Genomic DNA, 16,246 nt, shown 5'->3' with positions numbered 1-16,246 from the left:
TGTTGGCAGTGGGGGTGGTGATGTAGGCAGTGATAGTGGAGGCGATGTTGCTGGAGTTGGTGTTTGTGGCGTGCCATCGGTGGTGATGGAGATGGTCGTTGATCCACATGGCAGTTGTAATAGTGGTGGTGGTCATATGAAACAAGTTGTACGTATGTTGAACTTCTTTCGCACCGTACGTAGCCAACCGCGCTAATCGGAGGTGCGGAGGAAGGGCAGCAAACCAAACACAAAAAGCAGTTCTAAAGAAATTCGTTTTCAATCTAAGTTGATGTTTATGCACAGGCTCCGGAGTAGGAGTTAATGCGGTTGTTGTGGATAACGGTGGTGGTGGTGGTGGAGTTGTTAATGTTGTTGGGGGTAGTGATGGTGCTCTAGAGATGGCTGCGAGTGCTGGAGATGCTGATCGTGCAAACCTTCATCTTCTTCTGGTAGACCAGCTGGTTGTTCTGAATAGAAAACCAGCGCCTGGGGGAAGACCAGCAGAATTATTATCATCACCATCATCGTCATAAAAATCCAGCAGCCATGATCAATACACTGCTGGACAAAGACCTCCCCAAGCTGTCCGTCGTTCTTTCATCCCGAAAAAATCTCAACACATCCCGACTCGATGACTCGACCTCTGTGACCTCTCCGTGAGGGCCCATTGCCCGAGAGGTCGCTCATGACATCAATTGTTTTATTGATGTATTATTATTATTGACCGGCGCGTTGACTTCGTTTGTTGTTGTCCGTGCTTGTGCACCGCTGCCGACGCGGCAGCAGCGGCGGCAGCTTCACCGGATCATCCCGCGATCCTGCGATGCAACCGGTCCACCCTTGTGCCCGCAACTCCAACACGACTTCCCTCCTTTTGCCGCAAATTGGCGTATCGTTTGCGTACGCCGTGTTTGTAAGCAGTCGATTCTCCAAGCGCGTGTGCGATTCGCGCATCAGCGAGCGTAAGGAACGCGTCGTCGCAGTAAAGCGAGCGGCGGCCACCCTGGTTAATGCTGCGCTCGGTGTGTACTCACCCTCAAAATACGACGCGCTTTACAGTGAACCCTAGAGATCACGCGACGTCATTCGCAGGAGCAAAGCCATTGCGTGCCGGTGACACGGCACCCACCAGGCCTGCAACGCAACGCCATTCTTTTGCCAGTAGGGGGCGACGGTTGCCGCTGCGTGCTTGACGCCCAATCGAGTCATTTGTGGGTAAAGTTTTCAAATTTGACAGTGACGTCGGGGCCACGTGACAGGGACGCCGGGGGGCCACGTGACCGCGCTGGTGGGGCCACGTAACAACGAACCCTCCGAGTCCAACCCCCTCCCCTCCTCACCTGTTCCAGGTCTTGAAGGCGTTGCTGGCTCGCTTGTAAAGGTAGCCCTCCATGACCACTCCTGTGGGCGAGTCCAGGCTCACGTCCATCCGGCCGTCGTCCGAGATCTCCTGCAAGGTCACGGCAGAGGGAACGGGGAGTGGAGGCGTGAGTCGGAGGTACAGGTTGGGGAGAATTGGCACCACTGGGTGCGAGTCCAGGCTTGGGGCCGGCTGCGCGAGAACCAGGCTCCTTCTGGTGTAGTGAGTTGATGGTGTCAGCTCCGGTCGACAACCAACGGCCAACGATTTGAGAAACCTGCACCGTTGTTTCATCTCTCGCACCGGCAGACGGAGTCGAACCGATGACCTCCGCAATTGCAAATCCGGCGCGATGACCGCTAACACCACGGCAGGCGACAGCCACGAAGACAGTCCGCTCTTCTGTAGCGCGCGTTTTCATGACGCGAATTGGATACATCGCCATCGGTTGAACGGAGCTACGCGAGTAGGAATAAGCGGCCGTACGGCTGCCTCGGCGAAGCGTCACACGGGGCGGGATTGCTGCTGGCTGCTTCCAGATGCTACCCACGCGCCTCGGTCTTAGTTCAGCCTGCGTACGCAATCTCACGCGTTATCGCGATTTTTCCTTAACGCGGTGTTCTTCAGGAACGTAACTACCGCGTTGTAGAACACGACTGTCCGCTTTCACAGCCTTTATTTGCGCGCGGTTTTCACATTCCGGTGAAACAACGTTAAATTTGCAGCGCCACCGCCGCTGCCCGCCGACACCGCCGCACGGCGTCCGCTCGCTCTGGTGGAGAGCGGGGAACGGCTCGCAGTCGCGAGGAGGAGAAGAAACCACGGACGAGTGGGAGGGAAGGCAGCAGCAGCCACGCAGTGGTGAGCCGCCACCAAATCCCCCCCTCCCCTCCCAAGCTCTGCAGTCCTCTACATAGCAAGGTGTTACCGGCCAAGCGACGAGCGTTTACACACGAGGGAGGAGACCGGAGAGCACCCTGGGGGTGAGAGGCGGCAACGCTCGACTACGCACAGGCGGAACAGCTGGAGGCCACATTCGCCGCACCGGCAATCGCAGGGTGCGGCACCCCACCCACGGGGGACAAGGAGTTCCACAGCAATGTCCGCGTGTGCGCCGTGATCCACCGACCCTCGCCGCTGCCTCCGCAGTGCTGGGCGTACGCACCGCATGGATGCGCACTGCGCTTCTTTTGCGCCGCACGTGCCCCGCCGTGCTAATCTGAGTTGGACCACCGCGGCGAGGCCGCTAACCGTCCGTTATTTTGTTTAAACCGTGCCATCCCACGCTTCCTCCCCGCACAGTCTCCCCGCCACCCCCCCCCCCCCAAATAACCCTGGACGATCGCGAGTTGAGCGTGCATCGTGAAGCGAGCGCAAGCACGCGCGGTGAAAGCCGGCGAGCGCTCCGGCGCATTAGCATACAGCTGGGGCCCGAGCCCACTTTGAGTTTTTGGTGTCGAGAAAGACGGCAGCCTTTAAAAGAAGCTTTAAGCCCAATGACAAATTTAACATGAGAAACGAATTGAATGGCGGTGGGGGGGGGAGAGACTCGGAGAAGGAGCGGGGTAAGAGAACAAAAGTTTGAAAAAAGTAAAACAAACGGCACCGTCTGTGCTTCAGACGCAACAAAAGCGGCATCTGCCGCCACCAGCCTGCGGGTCGGACGGCGGCGGCCTTGTTAGCGAGCGCACGTCAACAAACATCACCACTCGCAGGGAAGAGCCACCCGTGACCTCCCCCCACCCGTGACCTCCCCCCACCCGTGACCTCCCCCCAGCCGTGACCTCCCCCCACCCGTGACCTCCTCCCACCCGTGACCTCCCCCCAGCCGTGACCTCCCCCCACCCGTGACCTTCTCCCACCCGTGACCTCCCCCCACCCGTGACCTCCCCCCACCCGTGACCTCCCCCCAGCCGTGACCTCCCCCCACCCGTGACCTCCCCCCACCCGTGACCTCCTCCCACCCGTGACCTCCCCCCACCCGTGACCTCCCCCCACCCGTGACCTCCCCCCACCCGTGACCTCCCCCCACCCGTGACCTCCCCCCACCCGTGACCTCCCCCCACCCGTGACCTCCCCCCACCCGTGACCTCCCCCCACCCGTGACCTCCCCCCACCCGTGACCTTCTCCCACCCGTGACCTCCTCCCACCCGTGACCTCCCCCCACCCGTGACCTCCCCCCACCCGTGACCTCCCCCCACCCGTGACCTCCCCCCACCCGTGACCTCCCCCCACCCGTGACCTCCCCCCACCCGTGACCTCCCCCCACCCGTGACCTCCCCCCACCCGTGACCTCCCCCCACCCGTGACCTTCTCCCACCCGTGACCTCCCCCCACCCGTGACCTCCCCCCACCCGTGACCTCCCCCCAGCCGTGACCTCCCCCCACCCGTGACCTCCCCCCACCCGTGACCTCCCCCCACCCGTGACCTCCCCCCACCCGTGACCTCCCCCCACCCGTGACCTCCCCCCACCCGTGACCTCCCCCCACCCGTGACCTTCTCCCACCCGTGACCTCCTCCCACCCGTGACCTCCCCCCAGCCGTGACCTCCCCCCACCCGTGACCTTCTCCCACCCGTGACCTCCCCCCACCCGTGACCTCCCCCCACCCGTGACCTCCCCCCACCCGTGACCTCCCCCCACCCGTGACCTCCCCCCATCTCAGGCGAGCACAGTGGATGTTGCTTTGTCACTGTCGGCAGATCCCCTGAGAGCCGGCGGTGGGAATTCCACATTCCCATGGTGGGGACCAGTTTTTATTTTTCCAACCCAGCAACGCAGAGCGTCGCGGTGGTCATGGGCAGAGTCACACACACCCATCCCCATCCCTCACCAGGATTTGAACTCACAACGTTATGATCGAGTTAAAGGTGTATTTTTAGTATTACTACGCTTCTTCACTTAGGAAAGCCTTACTCGGTCTCAATAACTTTTTTCAGGAGGGCATTGCCAGATTTGAGCAGTCAGGGGACAATGCTGATATGTGTAATTGAGTAATTTGCACGTAATCTCTCATCATTGGAATGTTTGGTCAATACCAGTTACATTCACACACTCACCTACTCTCACTCACTCACTCTCATAGACTTCCTCTCGTAGTTTCTCACCCACTCACTCTCACACTCACTCTCACACCGTCACTCACTGTCACAGACACTTACCATATGTTAGGGTTATTATTAATTATTTTCTTGAAGCGGAGACTCGCAGACAGAGTGGGCGCTCTGCACGGCGCCATAGTGGTGAGATGTTAACTACCTCGCCTGGTATACAGGAGGTCACGGGTTCGATCCCGACCCCGATGACTGTATATTTGGGGTTTGCGTGTCTCTTTCCCCGTGGTCGTGTGGATTTTTCTCCGGGTCCTCTGGTTTTTCCCTCCACAATTAGAATCAACATCACCACGCGTTTAGAGTATTTGGCTGCAATGAATTTCCACGCGATAAGCCGCTTCCGTTGAGCTCTCATCTGTAGCAGCCAGGTCGCTTCGGAAAAAGAGCTATGCAGTGGAGCCCTACCTCTTGAGTTTCAGGCTTTGCACCCTCACTCCATTCCTCTCACACCGGCTCACTCCGGGGCTAGAAACAAACTCCACACGGAGAGAGAGAGGCTGCCCCGAGTCGGGAGTCGAACCCGGGCCGCCCCCCCTCTCTTGCCGTGAGGCACGCGAGCGCCATCGCTGCACCGCCCTACGCCCCCCCCCCCCCCCGGAGTGGACAGAGATATCGACTTCTCAGGTCTCTGAGCTGCAGCGTGGCGAGTTGCGAGTCTGGCCTGCCGAGTGGGTGGTGGAGTACACGTTAAAAAAAACGAATTCGGCAAAAATCTCACACGTGCCGCAGGGCTGGGTGCCCGCTCCGTCTGCGAGTCCCCGCGCTGTATAATAATAATGAAATAAAACAAGCCCCTTACATCTGGTAACGATTACAAAAACTGACAATAATACACAAACTCAGTTGGGTAGACGTTGGAGTTCACGTCGCTTGAGAAGACGCTTGAGCGTGTGCTCCCAGCGTCATCGGCGGCGTTTGCACCGCCGCCAACCGTGCGCCCACGCGATGCGTCGCTTTGCTTACTCATCTCTATACATTAAATTATAAATAATAATATATATATAAAAATGTCAGGTGGCTGTCGATGCCACCGCACACCCCGCCGACGCTTCCTTCCTTCTGCCAGATCAAGCAGAGTCGACAGACGCGAAGAAAGCGGGGGAATTCATTTGAGCCGGGGTCTGTGCATGTCTGGGTATGGCAAATATTTCACCCCCCCCTGCACACCACATCCAGTATACCCGCTCGCTGTGGCTGTGGCTACCGCTTGTCAGATGGTCACCTACTCCAATCTAATCAGCGAACTCCGAAGCATACACAGCAATGACAGTACACCTCACCACAAATTTCAAACAACATGTGGAATCGTGTATGTGCGTACGAGCCTAGGTTGAACGTCTTCCGCACCGAACGTAGCAAACCGCGCTTATCGGAGGTGTACAAAGGCCTCGGCCTCTGCGTAACGATGCGAAAACCCATCGGCAGTTCCTGAAGAAGTGCGCTGTGCTCCTCTTGTCTGAGATAACCATCAGAACAACTTGACCACACGTGACCAAACGACCCGATGATTTCTCGCTGGATCAGAGTTTTTTTCCGCGGCCGTACCGCCATCGTTCGGCGCGACGTCCGACGTTTCGCTCCGGGAGAGAATTCGGTACCCGACCGCAACCCAAAAAGAAAACACCGTCGTGACGACGACGACGACGATGACCGTGAGAAAGGGCGACTGTCTTGCAACTCTCTCGTCAAGGGAAAGGGCGACTGTCTTGCGACTCGTCACAACTCTCTCGTCGTGACGACGACGACGACGACGACGTGAGAAAGGGCGACTCTCTCTCTTGCGCTCTCGTATTCCGCTCACGCCACCGCTGCGGTGGCGGCGTCGATGCCCTCAGCCACCGCCGCTATTTTAACCCGGAGAAAAGGAGAGAGAGGCCCCAATGCAAGCCTCGGTTTTTGTTTTGTTCCGTTTCCCCGATGCCATCTGGCACCGGAGTGAGTGCTCGGCTCAGCGAGCGGGGTGGGGTGGCCGTGGGGAGGAGGGAGGGAAGTGGGGGTGTTGGGAGAGCAAGGAGGGCAGAGCGGAGAAGCGAGGCACGGGGAGGTGGTGGGAGTGGAGATGGGGTGGTGGGGGCGAGGGGGGGGGGCGAGGAGGGGGGTGAGGGCTTGCAGCTGCAGGCACAGAGGCTCAATAGCTTAGACGCCCTGCCAGGGGTCCTTGGCTGCACCCAGCTGCCCGCGGTAGTGCGAGAGCTGGACGTTGCTTCTCAGGGCCTCACAATGGCCACGCTTCATAATGGCCAATTCAGAGACAACCGAGATCCAGGACAGCTGACACAGCCTGGGTTTGAGCCCCGGGGCTGGGTGCCTCTCTTCCTCCGTCTCTCTCTCTCTCCCTCGAGGGTATATAATGGCTGCGATAGAGACGCTGGGTTCACAATGGCCATGTCAGCGCCACTGAAATCTGCGTTTGACCCGTGGGCTTTAAATCCAAGTGAATCCGGCAACGGGGGCTTACAATGATAAATATAGAGTGCCCATGATACACGGGGCATAGATTAGGAGTTTAGACGCCGTTTCATTTAACAAATCCCCGTTATTTACATGATGAACTGCAAACCGATTCACATCTTTGTAACGTAATTAAAGATTGCTTCTTACATCGTAACAAGGAGAAAAAGACACGCACACTCCAAATATACAGCAGACATCAGGGTCTGGATCGAACCCGCGACCTCCTGTATAGCAGGCGAGGTAGTTAACATCTCGCCATTGTGGCGCACCTTACGTAAGTTACGCTGCTGGTGGTTCAAGGGAAGTCCCGGTGTACGCCGCAGCTCCGTATATAAATGTCCAAATGAGAAGCCACTTTTTGCTGAGCTATCATTTGTGGGCAGGTCGATTTTGAAAAATAAGTTCATGCATCAGTGGGCTCTGCCTGGTAGGATGGGGATGGTTTCGTTTTATTTGCGTGTGTTTGGGTGACTTCTTGTACTTGGCACTGCTATCGTGTTTGTTGTTGTAAAGGTTCTGATCCCGTGTCCCTACCAGACATCTGTGAAAAAGAGCGTCACAGCTCATCGGATTCCTCCAGTACAGCATAAATAAATACTCGGCTTCTGCTATGCAGACCGCCTCCCCGATGATCCCCGCAGAAGCGATAACAACATCCGAGCCGGGCTCTCGGCCGGTCAAACAGAGGATCACCCGCTCACAGGCACAAAACGGTGACCCGCGGAGGAGCCGACTCACCTGTATTGTCGCCTGCAGAGCGGGCCAGGGTAGCGCAGCAGGCGGGAGGTGGAGCCCCGGTGGACGAGGGTGGCGGGGCAGTGGCGGGCAGTGGGGAGGGAAGTGGGGGGCAGGAAAGACGCGCACAGGAGCAGCATTAGCAGCGGCCAGGCCACGCTGGTTGGGCCATCTCGAGGCCCTTGCCTGTCTCTTGCACCTCCCTGCTGCACATTGCCCATGCAACTCCACGCAACCCCATGCAACTCCACGCAACTCCATGCAACTCCACGCAACCCCATGCAACTCCACGCAACTCCATGCAACTCCACGCATCTCCATACAACTCCACGCATCCCCACGCATCCCCATGCAACCCCACGCATCTCCATGCAACCCCACACATCCCAGTGCGTACCCGAGCCTCTCTCCGCACTTCTCTTCATATGTGTGTCTCGCTGCTTGTCCCTGTGCCTCCGCACACGTCCCTGTGTGCCGCCGTGCGTCGCTGTGTCCACCACGTGTCCCTGTTGTGTCTGTGTCCCCCGCATGTCCCCCGCGTGTCCCCCGCGTGTCCCCCGCGTGTCCCCCGCGTGTCCCCCGTGTGTCCCCCGCGTGTCCCCCGCGTGTCCCCCGCGTGTGCTCGCACCTTCTGCTGGATGAGCGCGTGCTTGTGCTCCATCTCCCTCTTCTCCACGGCCGACTCCACCACCAGCTGGTCCAGCTGAGACACAGCGAGGAAGGGGGCACCATGGCCGCGCGCCGCTCAGCGGGGGTAAACTCCACGGTCTTATGCCGGGCTCCAGATTTTCCCTCCTCACACGACGAGGAGTTGTTGGCACACAGACGCTGAGTACACGAGCCTCACCGTCTGGAACTCATTTTTACTGACCCCAGAGTGATGATGATGATGATGATTGATAGAGTTACGGATATTATCATGCTGGTGGGATAAAGGCGCGTTTTGGCCTTTTTTCAGTGGCCGTATCAACCATTAGGAGGGATCAACATCGTGCCAACGTTGCATTGTTACTGGGTGACCTGCATCACAGGACCTGCCAGGTGTTGGAGGCATGGCGGGCTGCAAGAGGTATGGCCAGGTCATCGTATGAAACAAGTTTGTACGTATGTACGTTGAACTTCTTTCGCACCGTACGTAGCCAAGCCGTGCTAATCGGCGGTGGCAGCGTGGGTTGCTGGGTGCGCTGTTCTCCGGGTTCCCGCACGAACACCAAATTCTCGGAAACTCAATTGGCCAAGCGCCGTCGTCGGGAAGCGCCACAGGAGTCGGAGGATCCTCCCGAGCTACTCGGCACACAAAGCCGCTAAACATCTACCACGGGGTCCGCTTAGATCCTCCGAGTTGCGGCGAGATGGGGCACATTGCACGCAACAACATGGGCCGGATAACGGTTACGAGGGCCCTAAGGCTAATAGGAGGGAAGGGCCTAACAATGTACTGCATATTGCAAACAAGCAAAACATTATTAAGTCATGAAAAGTACGTATGTACCTTTGAAAAAATTCACACGTGTATTCGACTCAGGGTGAATTAATCTAACATAAATCGCTCCCTGGCAGTGCTACACCGTCGCTCAGCTGCTACTTCAACACGGAATCGAGGGCCTAAAGGGCCTAGGGCCTAACGCCTACAGCCTGATTGACTTGCGGGTTAGTCAGGCCCTAGCGGCTCTCAACGGCCACATAGTGGCCTCTCCCACAACCTTCATTTGAATTCCGCCGTTATTCTCAAACAAAGCGTCATCTTTTTTGACTATTCAAACGTTAAAGACGGGGGAATAAAACAAATAGTAATAAAAGACCCCCGCACACAAAACAACAAAATGGATCAAATAGCGTCGGTGGCGGAATGCCACGTGTCGCCGAGACATCGCGGCCTACATGGGTCGGCAGCCAACGCTGACTGGGCGGGGAGAGGAAAGGGAGAGTGTGGGAGAGCGAGGAGAGAGCAAGAGGAGACGGAGCAGAAGAGAAACAGAGAGAGAGAGAATGGAATGGAACCGAGTTCAAGATAAACAGGGAACGGCAAGAGCAGGAGAGACAGAAGGTGAGGGGTGGGGGAAGCTGTTGGTAGGAGGGGAGAGAGTGAGTCAGGACGGAGAGAGGAAGAGGGAGGGAGAGATGCAAGAAGGGAAGGAGGCTGAGAGTGGGAGGCAGAAGCAGAACTACAAAGGGCTGCGGGAGGAGGGTTAGAGACAGCGGGGGGGGGGAGGGGGGTTGGGGGGAATACGTGTGAAAGAAACCCAGAGGAGTGGGGCCGGCTAAGGCTGCATGCGCACACACGAGTCGACACGTGTGCATTCACACACACGTGCTGACGCGTGTGTGTGTGGATGTACATGTGTATGTATGTTTACATTCACACACACACACGTGTACATTCTACTGGTCCCGCCGGCCCCGCCGGCCCCGCCGGCCCCACCGGCCCCACCGGCCCCACCGTCCCCACCGGTCCCACCGGCCCCACCGGCCCCGCCGGCACCGCCGGCCCCACCGGCCCCACCGGCCCCACCGGCCCCACCGGCCCCACCGTCCCCATCGGTCCCACCAGCCCCACCGGCCCCACCGTCCCGCGTAACGAGCCGCCGACGGCTCTCGCCGTGCCACGCGCCGGGTTCGCGAGCCTCAGCGGTGGCGACCCCGCTCACCTGCGAAGCGAGGTTCTTCATGTAGGGGTCCAGGTTGTTGAGGAGGTCGAAGCCCTGCTGGAAGAAGGCGTACTGCGCGTGCATGTAGGAGAGCATCTGCCAGGGGAGGGGGAGAGAGACGCGCGGGCGCGGTGAGAACCCAGACGGAGTAGACGGTGACGGGAGGACGGGCGGGCGGGCGGGCAGACGGACAGGCAAGGAAGACGGGCAGATAGGGCCACGGGCAGACAGGCACGGAGATTGGACGAATAGGTGGACATGCAGGCAGGCAGGCAGACAGAGAGAGACGATAGGGGAAAGGCCAGTGGCGATTGGAGCCAAGAGGGAGCGACTGCGTGAGTGGGAGACAGTGAGACGGGAAGACGCCAGGATGAGGTGAGGAGGTGAGAGGGGCGGGCGAGGTGCGACGGCAAGAAACCTCGAGAGGGAGATTCTGTTGGGGGGGGATAAGCAACGGAGAACAACACGGCAGAGCGGACGGCAGTCAACGGCGTCACGGCCGGGAAGAAAAAAACACGAAACCCCGAATCCGTACCGAATCAAGAACCTCCAGTCTCTTCTTGGTCTGAAGAACGTTGATCTGCGAGACAGAATGAGACAAAATGAGACAAAATGAGACGCGATGATCACGCGGACAAACGGGCAAAGGCAGCGATGATTCTCGGTCCCCACGGCGCGACACACAGGGGTCGATCGGTCGATTAAAAAAATTATAAATGTGTAATTAGTCGATGACTCTGAACAGCATCGTGCCTCCCAAAGGTGGGAAACCCCTGCCCGCCCCCGCCCCCCCCCCCCACCAAGACGATTTGTTTTCGTTTCTTTCAAACATTTTCAGCCGTTTCACCAGAACCGTCGGCTGCTTGTGGGGCCCCGTGGCACCGCGCTCACTCACCACTTGCGGCGTATGTTCGCGGGTCGAATCTGTCGGGCCGCCCTGGTGATTACTGCGGCGTGCACGTGCGTGTGTGCGTGTGTATCAGCCGGTAGAATAATACACGCCGCCCGCTTCCAAGATCCTCACGGGTTCCTAAGCGATGCGTCGCCACCACGTGCATCGGTGTCGCATCACACGTGCGCACGCAACACGCGTCTGTGTTACGGTTGTGGAGGACTGTGGGGTTTTATTTTTTTCCGTTAAAATAATGGTTTCCTGAACTTGCAGGTTTGGCGCCGCGCCATCGGTGCTCAGCGTCCTCCCCCCCCACCCCCCGCCTGCACCGTTTAGGTCGCTTCCCATGCAAAAACAACGGCGCGTACGCGATGAAGGGAGGATCGCACACACGCACACACGCACACACGCACACAGAGACAACGATCCCCCGTATAGCCTGAACAGACCGTTGGGGCAAGTGCTGTTAGCGAGCGCCTATGAAGGGCGGGACCGGCGCACGAGGGGGTGGGTCGCCAGCACCACGCCCGGCCGCCTTTGTCTCCCCAGTGGCGATGTTTACCCACCACACTAGGGACTCATTTGAGGCCGAGTCGCTCTAGGGGAGGCCCAGGACTGGTTCAGATTATCGTCACTGGTGTTGGCCATGATCGGGAATCGAACTCGGGTCGCTGGGTTCATAGCGCGGTGCGCTAACCACTACACTACCCCACACCCATACACACATACAAGGACAAAGATCCCCCTATAGCCTTTAACAGGATGCTGGGGCAAGTGCTATTAGCGAGCACCGATTAAGGCCGGCACGGCAGACCTGTGAGGAGGGGTGGTGTGGCAAGCAACACCACGCCGGGCCGCCTTTGATTCCCCAGTGATGATTTTTATTACAAACAGCACCAGATGCTAAGTTAAAGCCAAGCCATCCTAGGCGGGCAACCCAGGACCAGTTGGTAAATTTGTCACCGCTGTTGGCCGAGACCGAGAATCAAACTAGGAAGGCCAGGTTCGTGGTGAAAGCGCGCTATCCACCGCGCCACCGCTCTATACGCACGCGCACACGCACGCCAGGAGCGTTCAACACACGGAGCTTCGATCGTGTCGTGTCCGGAGGCAGCACCGCCCATGCTGCCTCCCTCCCACTCACTCCTCCTTCTCTGAGATTTGGAAAAATCGTTCCAACGTCTCCACCAGTGGGAGCACCGGGGCCGCCCGCCAAGTCGGCGCGTTTCGGCCGAGATATGCGACTCTGGCCCAGAGTTTTCTCGCGATCAAACGAGCGTTTCGCGGACGGAGGGCGAGGTGGTAGTGGTGGTGGTGGGGGCGCAGATTTCCATTGGTCATCACTCGGATTTCCCCATCCCTTTGCTGGGAATTAGCCTCTTCGTAGAATACAGTATAACAATAATGGTTTTCATCGTCAGCCAAGGTCAATCCACTTCCTCCGCCGTCACCTCTCACGATCCTGCGATTACCGCAGAGCCTGACCTCTGCGGTTTTCAAAACATGCAGCAGGCAACATTTCAACGGACTCTCCTTCTTCCACAGAAGGGCCATTGCCCAAAACGTGGCCCATTGCAGACGTGATCACATTTAGCGACGTATAAATATATACATAGAGGGAGAGAGATTTTCTGGTCAATCGTGGGCGGATGAAGCCCCGATTGGAACCCCCCCCCAGGATTTTGGCGTCACTTTGCGTTGTAAGACCCCGACGAGAGGGCCCTTCAGCACCCATCCGGCTCAACGCTTGGCCAAGCGAGCCTCCAGCCGACACTCACCGCGCCCGCCACACTCGCCGCGCTGGTGCAGCGGTGTTGGCATGGGCCCCCCGCCCACCCATCCATCCATCCCCCTACTCCGCCGTGCACCACCTGCCCGCTCGATAGCCACGCCACCCTGGCGATGGTCACGGGAACGAGCCACGTCACCTGACCCGTGGAATTGGCGCCCTGTGTTTTCAGTTTCGGGGTGGCAGCAGAGGAGCCGATTTGTAACCGAGACCTGGCGCCGCCGGTATTGTGCCAAACCCCATCGCAGTAGACGGCATGGTTTGTGACAGGGCCCTAGGCTGCTTGTGGAAAATGCGATTGGCTACGTACGGTGCAAAAGAAGTTCAAGATACGTACAAGGAATGCAATGGGGGGCCCCCCTGTTCAATTTACCCGTGCCCCCCTTCGTGGACCGGTGGCTGGGTCACTCCAAGCCCGCCGGCTTTTTAAACCTTGATTTTAAAAAAATATTCCCAAGTGATTTCCTGCTTAAAGCAGCATCAAGGCGGCACTCATTCCCAGTCTGTTGAATGTGATCATTCCACAGTGCCGTGACAAGGGGGTGAGGTCCATCCGTAGGACAACGAACTGTTGATTTCCCCATAATGTGGTGCTCGTTTTATCCACCGGCGGAGGAGATGATGGGGCTGAGTCAACTTCCCAACCGCGCCGTATTTGAACTCGCAGCCTTGCGATTGCGAGCCGCTCGCTCTTGCACTGAGCCACCCGTCCGGTCAGGAACTTTGTAACGAGCAGATCACATTATTCAGTGACACTGCTGCTGCTGCTGCTGCCACTGCTGCTGCACTGGCAGCGATGGACAAAGCACGATTTACACAAAAACTCAACGCATTCGTCACTAAACACCGTGTGGCCTCGTAATGATTAAAAAATCTATATAGAATAGGCGACGCTTTGGGGAAATGGCCCTGCTGCATAGCACATCACTGCTTTGACAAGGGGCCGTCGCTGCGACGCAGAAGGGCCACAGACACAGGCAGAGTTATCGATGAACGCCGTTGAGTGTTTTTAACGAGCAGGTAAGTATCGTGAAGGGGATTTGTTGCCTGCCCCCACCTCACCACTAGCGGGTCCTGGCCAGCCACACTGAGCCCCCCCCCCACCACTCCAAGGTCTAGAGGGGTTCTGGAGCGTGGCGTGGTTCCAGCTGCCGAGTGGGTCTCGTTGGAGGGAGGGAGGAGCCGCTTACATTAAACACGACGCGCGTGCACAGACCTTCAATTGGTGTATTGATTGATATTGACTTTACATGTGTGTGTCAATGTGGATTTTTGTGCGTCTGTGTGTGGGGGGAGCGGTGGCGCAGTGGTTAGCGCGCTGGTGCTATGGACCCCGGCAACCCAAGTTCGATTCCCGCTCACGGACAACAACCAGTGACGATTATCTCAACTGATCTTGGGCCTTCTCTTAGTTAGCCTCAAAGTACCTGGTGCGGTGTGTAGATGTAGTGACGTAGAATGGGTCACTACGGCACGTAGCGCTGGTTACTGACGGAGAGGGGAATTATGGGTGTAGCAGCCGATGCAGTGCCATGGAATGTGTCACGAGGGTGCGTAGCGCTGGTTGCTGGCAGAGAGAGGGCATCTGAGGACGTAGCAGCCTGGTCGGCTAAGAGGGCACGTGATAGGCCGGGGTAAGGCATGTAGGGCAAAGGTGACAGAGGGGACACGTGGGGTATAGCCCAGAACCTTCTGGTAGGTTCCAGAAGGGGGCATGGCCGAGGGCGGAGCCAGGCCACGCTGGGGGGCATAAAAGGGAGGTCCCGAGGCTGGATCGGGGCTGTCGTGTGGAATGGAACCCGTCGTGCCGCGTCTTCGCCTTCGTCTCCTCGTGGGTCAGGCAGCGTGCCGGCTGTCCTGACCCTTCCGTAGTTATCCCGCGTGTGAACAGAAGTGTTTAAGTGTAGAATAAACGTATGTGCCTCCTACTATTAGTGTCTCCGAAGTGACTCGCTACATAAACATAGGGAGACAAAGGCGGCCGAGCGTGGTGCTGGCCATCCACCCCCGCGTGTGCCATGCCGGCCTTCGTAGGTGCTCGCTAAGAGCACTTGCCCCAACAGGCTGTTTCAGGCTATACGGGGGATCTTTGTCTTTGTGTGTGTGTGCAAGAAAACGGACGTCATGAGAACAGGATATTAAAAATCTATGCCGATGCAGATGCACACTCACAGTAACAATTTCACTTTCCATGCTCGTTCTGGTTCTAAGGGTTGGTGGATTCCTTACAGATGTATCTGCTTTTCTCCCAGTCACGACTGCCTGCGTGCGCCTATCCAGTGAGGAGTGGTGTTGTGCTGTTGTTGTGTTACTGTTGAGTTGTTACTGGTTTGTTGTTGTGGCGGTGCTCGCGAGCCCGTGCCTGTAGCGCATAGTCCAGAGCCAGGTTTTGTTGTGTTTGTGTTGTTGATGTTGTGTTGTATTGTTGTGTTGTTGTTGTGTTTGTGTTGTTGTTGTGTTTGTGTTGTTGTTGTGTTGTTATTGTTGTTGCGGCGGTGCTTACCCGTGTCTGCGGCGCGTAGTCGAGTGCCAGGTGTTGTTGTGTTGTTGTTGTTGTGATGTTATGTCGTTGTGTTGTTGTTGTGTTATTGCTGTGCTGTTGTTGTGTTATTGTTATATTATCGGTGTGTTGTTGTTGTGTTACTGTTGTTGTTGTGTTATTGCTGTCGTTGTATTGTTGTTGTTGTTGTTGTTGCGATATTGTTGTTGTTGTGGCGGTGCTCGCGTGCCCGTGTCTGCAGCGCGTAGTCGACCGTCAGGTGTTGTTGTGTTGTCGTGTTATTGTTGTTGTGATGTTATGTCGTTGTGTTGTCGTTGTGTTGTTGCTGTGTTATTGTTGTTGTTGTGGCGGTGCCCGCGAGCCCGTGCCTGCAGCGCGTAGTCGAGCGCCAGGTGGCGGAAGCACTTGCGCGTGGAGGCGAGGGCGGCGCTCGCCTCCTCCATCTCGTGCGGCCGCGTGCGCGACACCTGCGCGTTGCGCGCCAGCGCCCCCTCCATGTCCTCGCTCATCTTCTCAAAGTGCTTCTTCGTCTCCTTCAGCTTCTTCACGTCCCTGCGGGGGGCAACGCAGGGGTGGGAGGGTGGGGGGGTGGGGGGGAGGGAGTGGCGGGGGGGGTTGGTGGGCCTTAGTCGGATGGGAGCGGATCGGAAGGGGGGCGACGGATCGGCGGTTGGGGCGCAGCGTTGACGTCGCCGTGACCCCCGCACTCTCGCCCTCGTAGAGACAAAGATCCCCCGTGTGGCCTTAACGGACTGTAGGGGCAAGTGCAGTT

At 57.7% G+C, this 16,246-nt stretch overlaps 1 protein-coding gene across 1 annotated transcript in view; it reads right to left on the bottom strand.

Moving 5' to 3' along the window:
• LOC144728265 (arf-GAP with coiled-coil, ANK repeat and PH domain-containing protein 3-like) overlaps nt 1-16,246 on the bottom strand; it is an 85,461-nt gene that overhangs the window by 30,554 nt on the left and 38,661 nt on the right. Inside the window, 7 exon segments of the mRNA XM_078607574.1 lie at nt 380-468; nt 1,323-1,432; nt 7,649-7,660; nt 8,274-8,348; nt 10,294-10,389; nt 10,829-10,873; nt 15,843-16,026. Coding sequence (XP_078463700.1) covers nt 380-468; nt 1,323-1,432; nt 7,649-7,660; nt 8,274-8,348; nt 10,294-10,389; nt 10,829-10,873; nt 15,843-16,026 — 611 coding nt within the window.

Source organism: Lampetra planeri, chromosome 28 (assembly GCF_965212315.1).
Source record: "Lampetra planeri chromosome 28, kcLamPlan1.2.h2, whole genome shotgun sequence".
Classification (NCBI taxonomy): Eukaryota; Metazoa; Chordata; class Hyperoartia; order Petromyzontiformes; family Petromyzontidae; genus Lampetra; species Lampetra planeri.
Note: the sequence above shows the minus strand (reverse complement) of the source record. Positions and strands in the feature narration are given on the sequence as shown.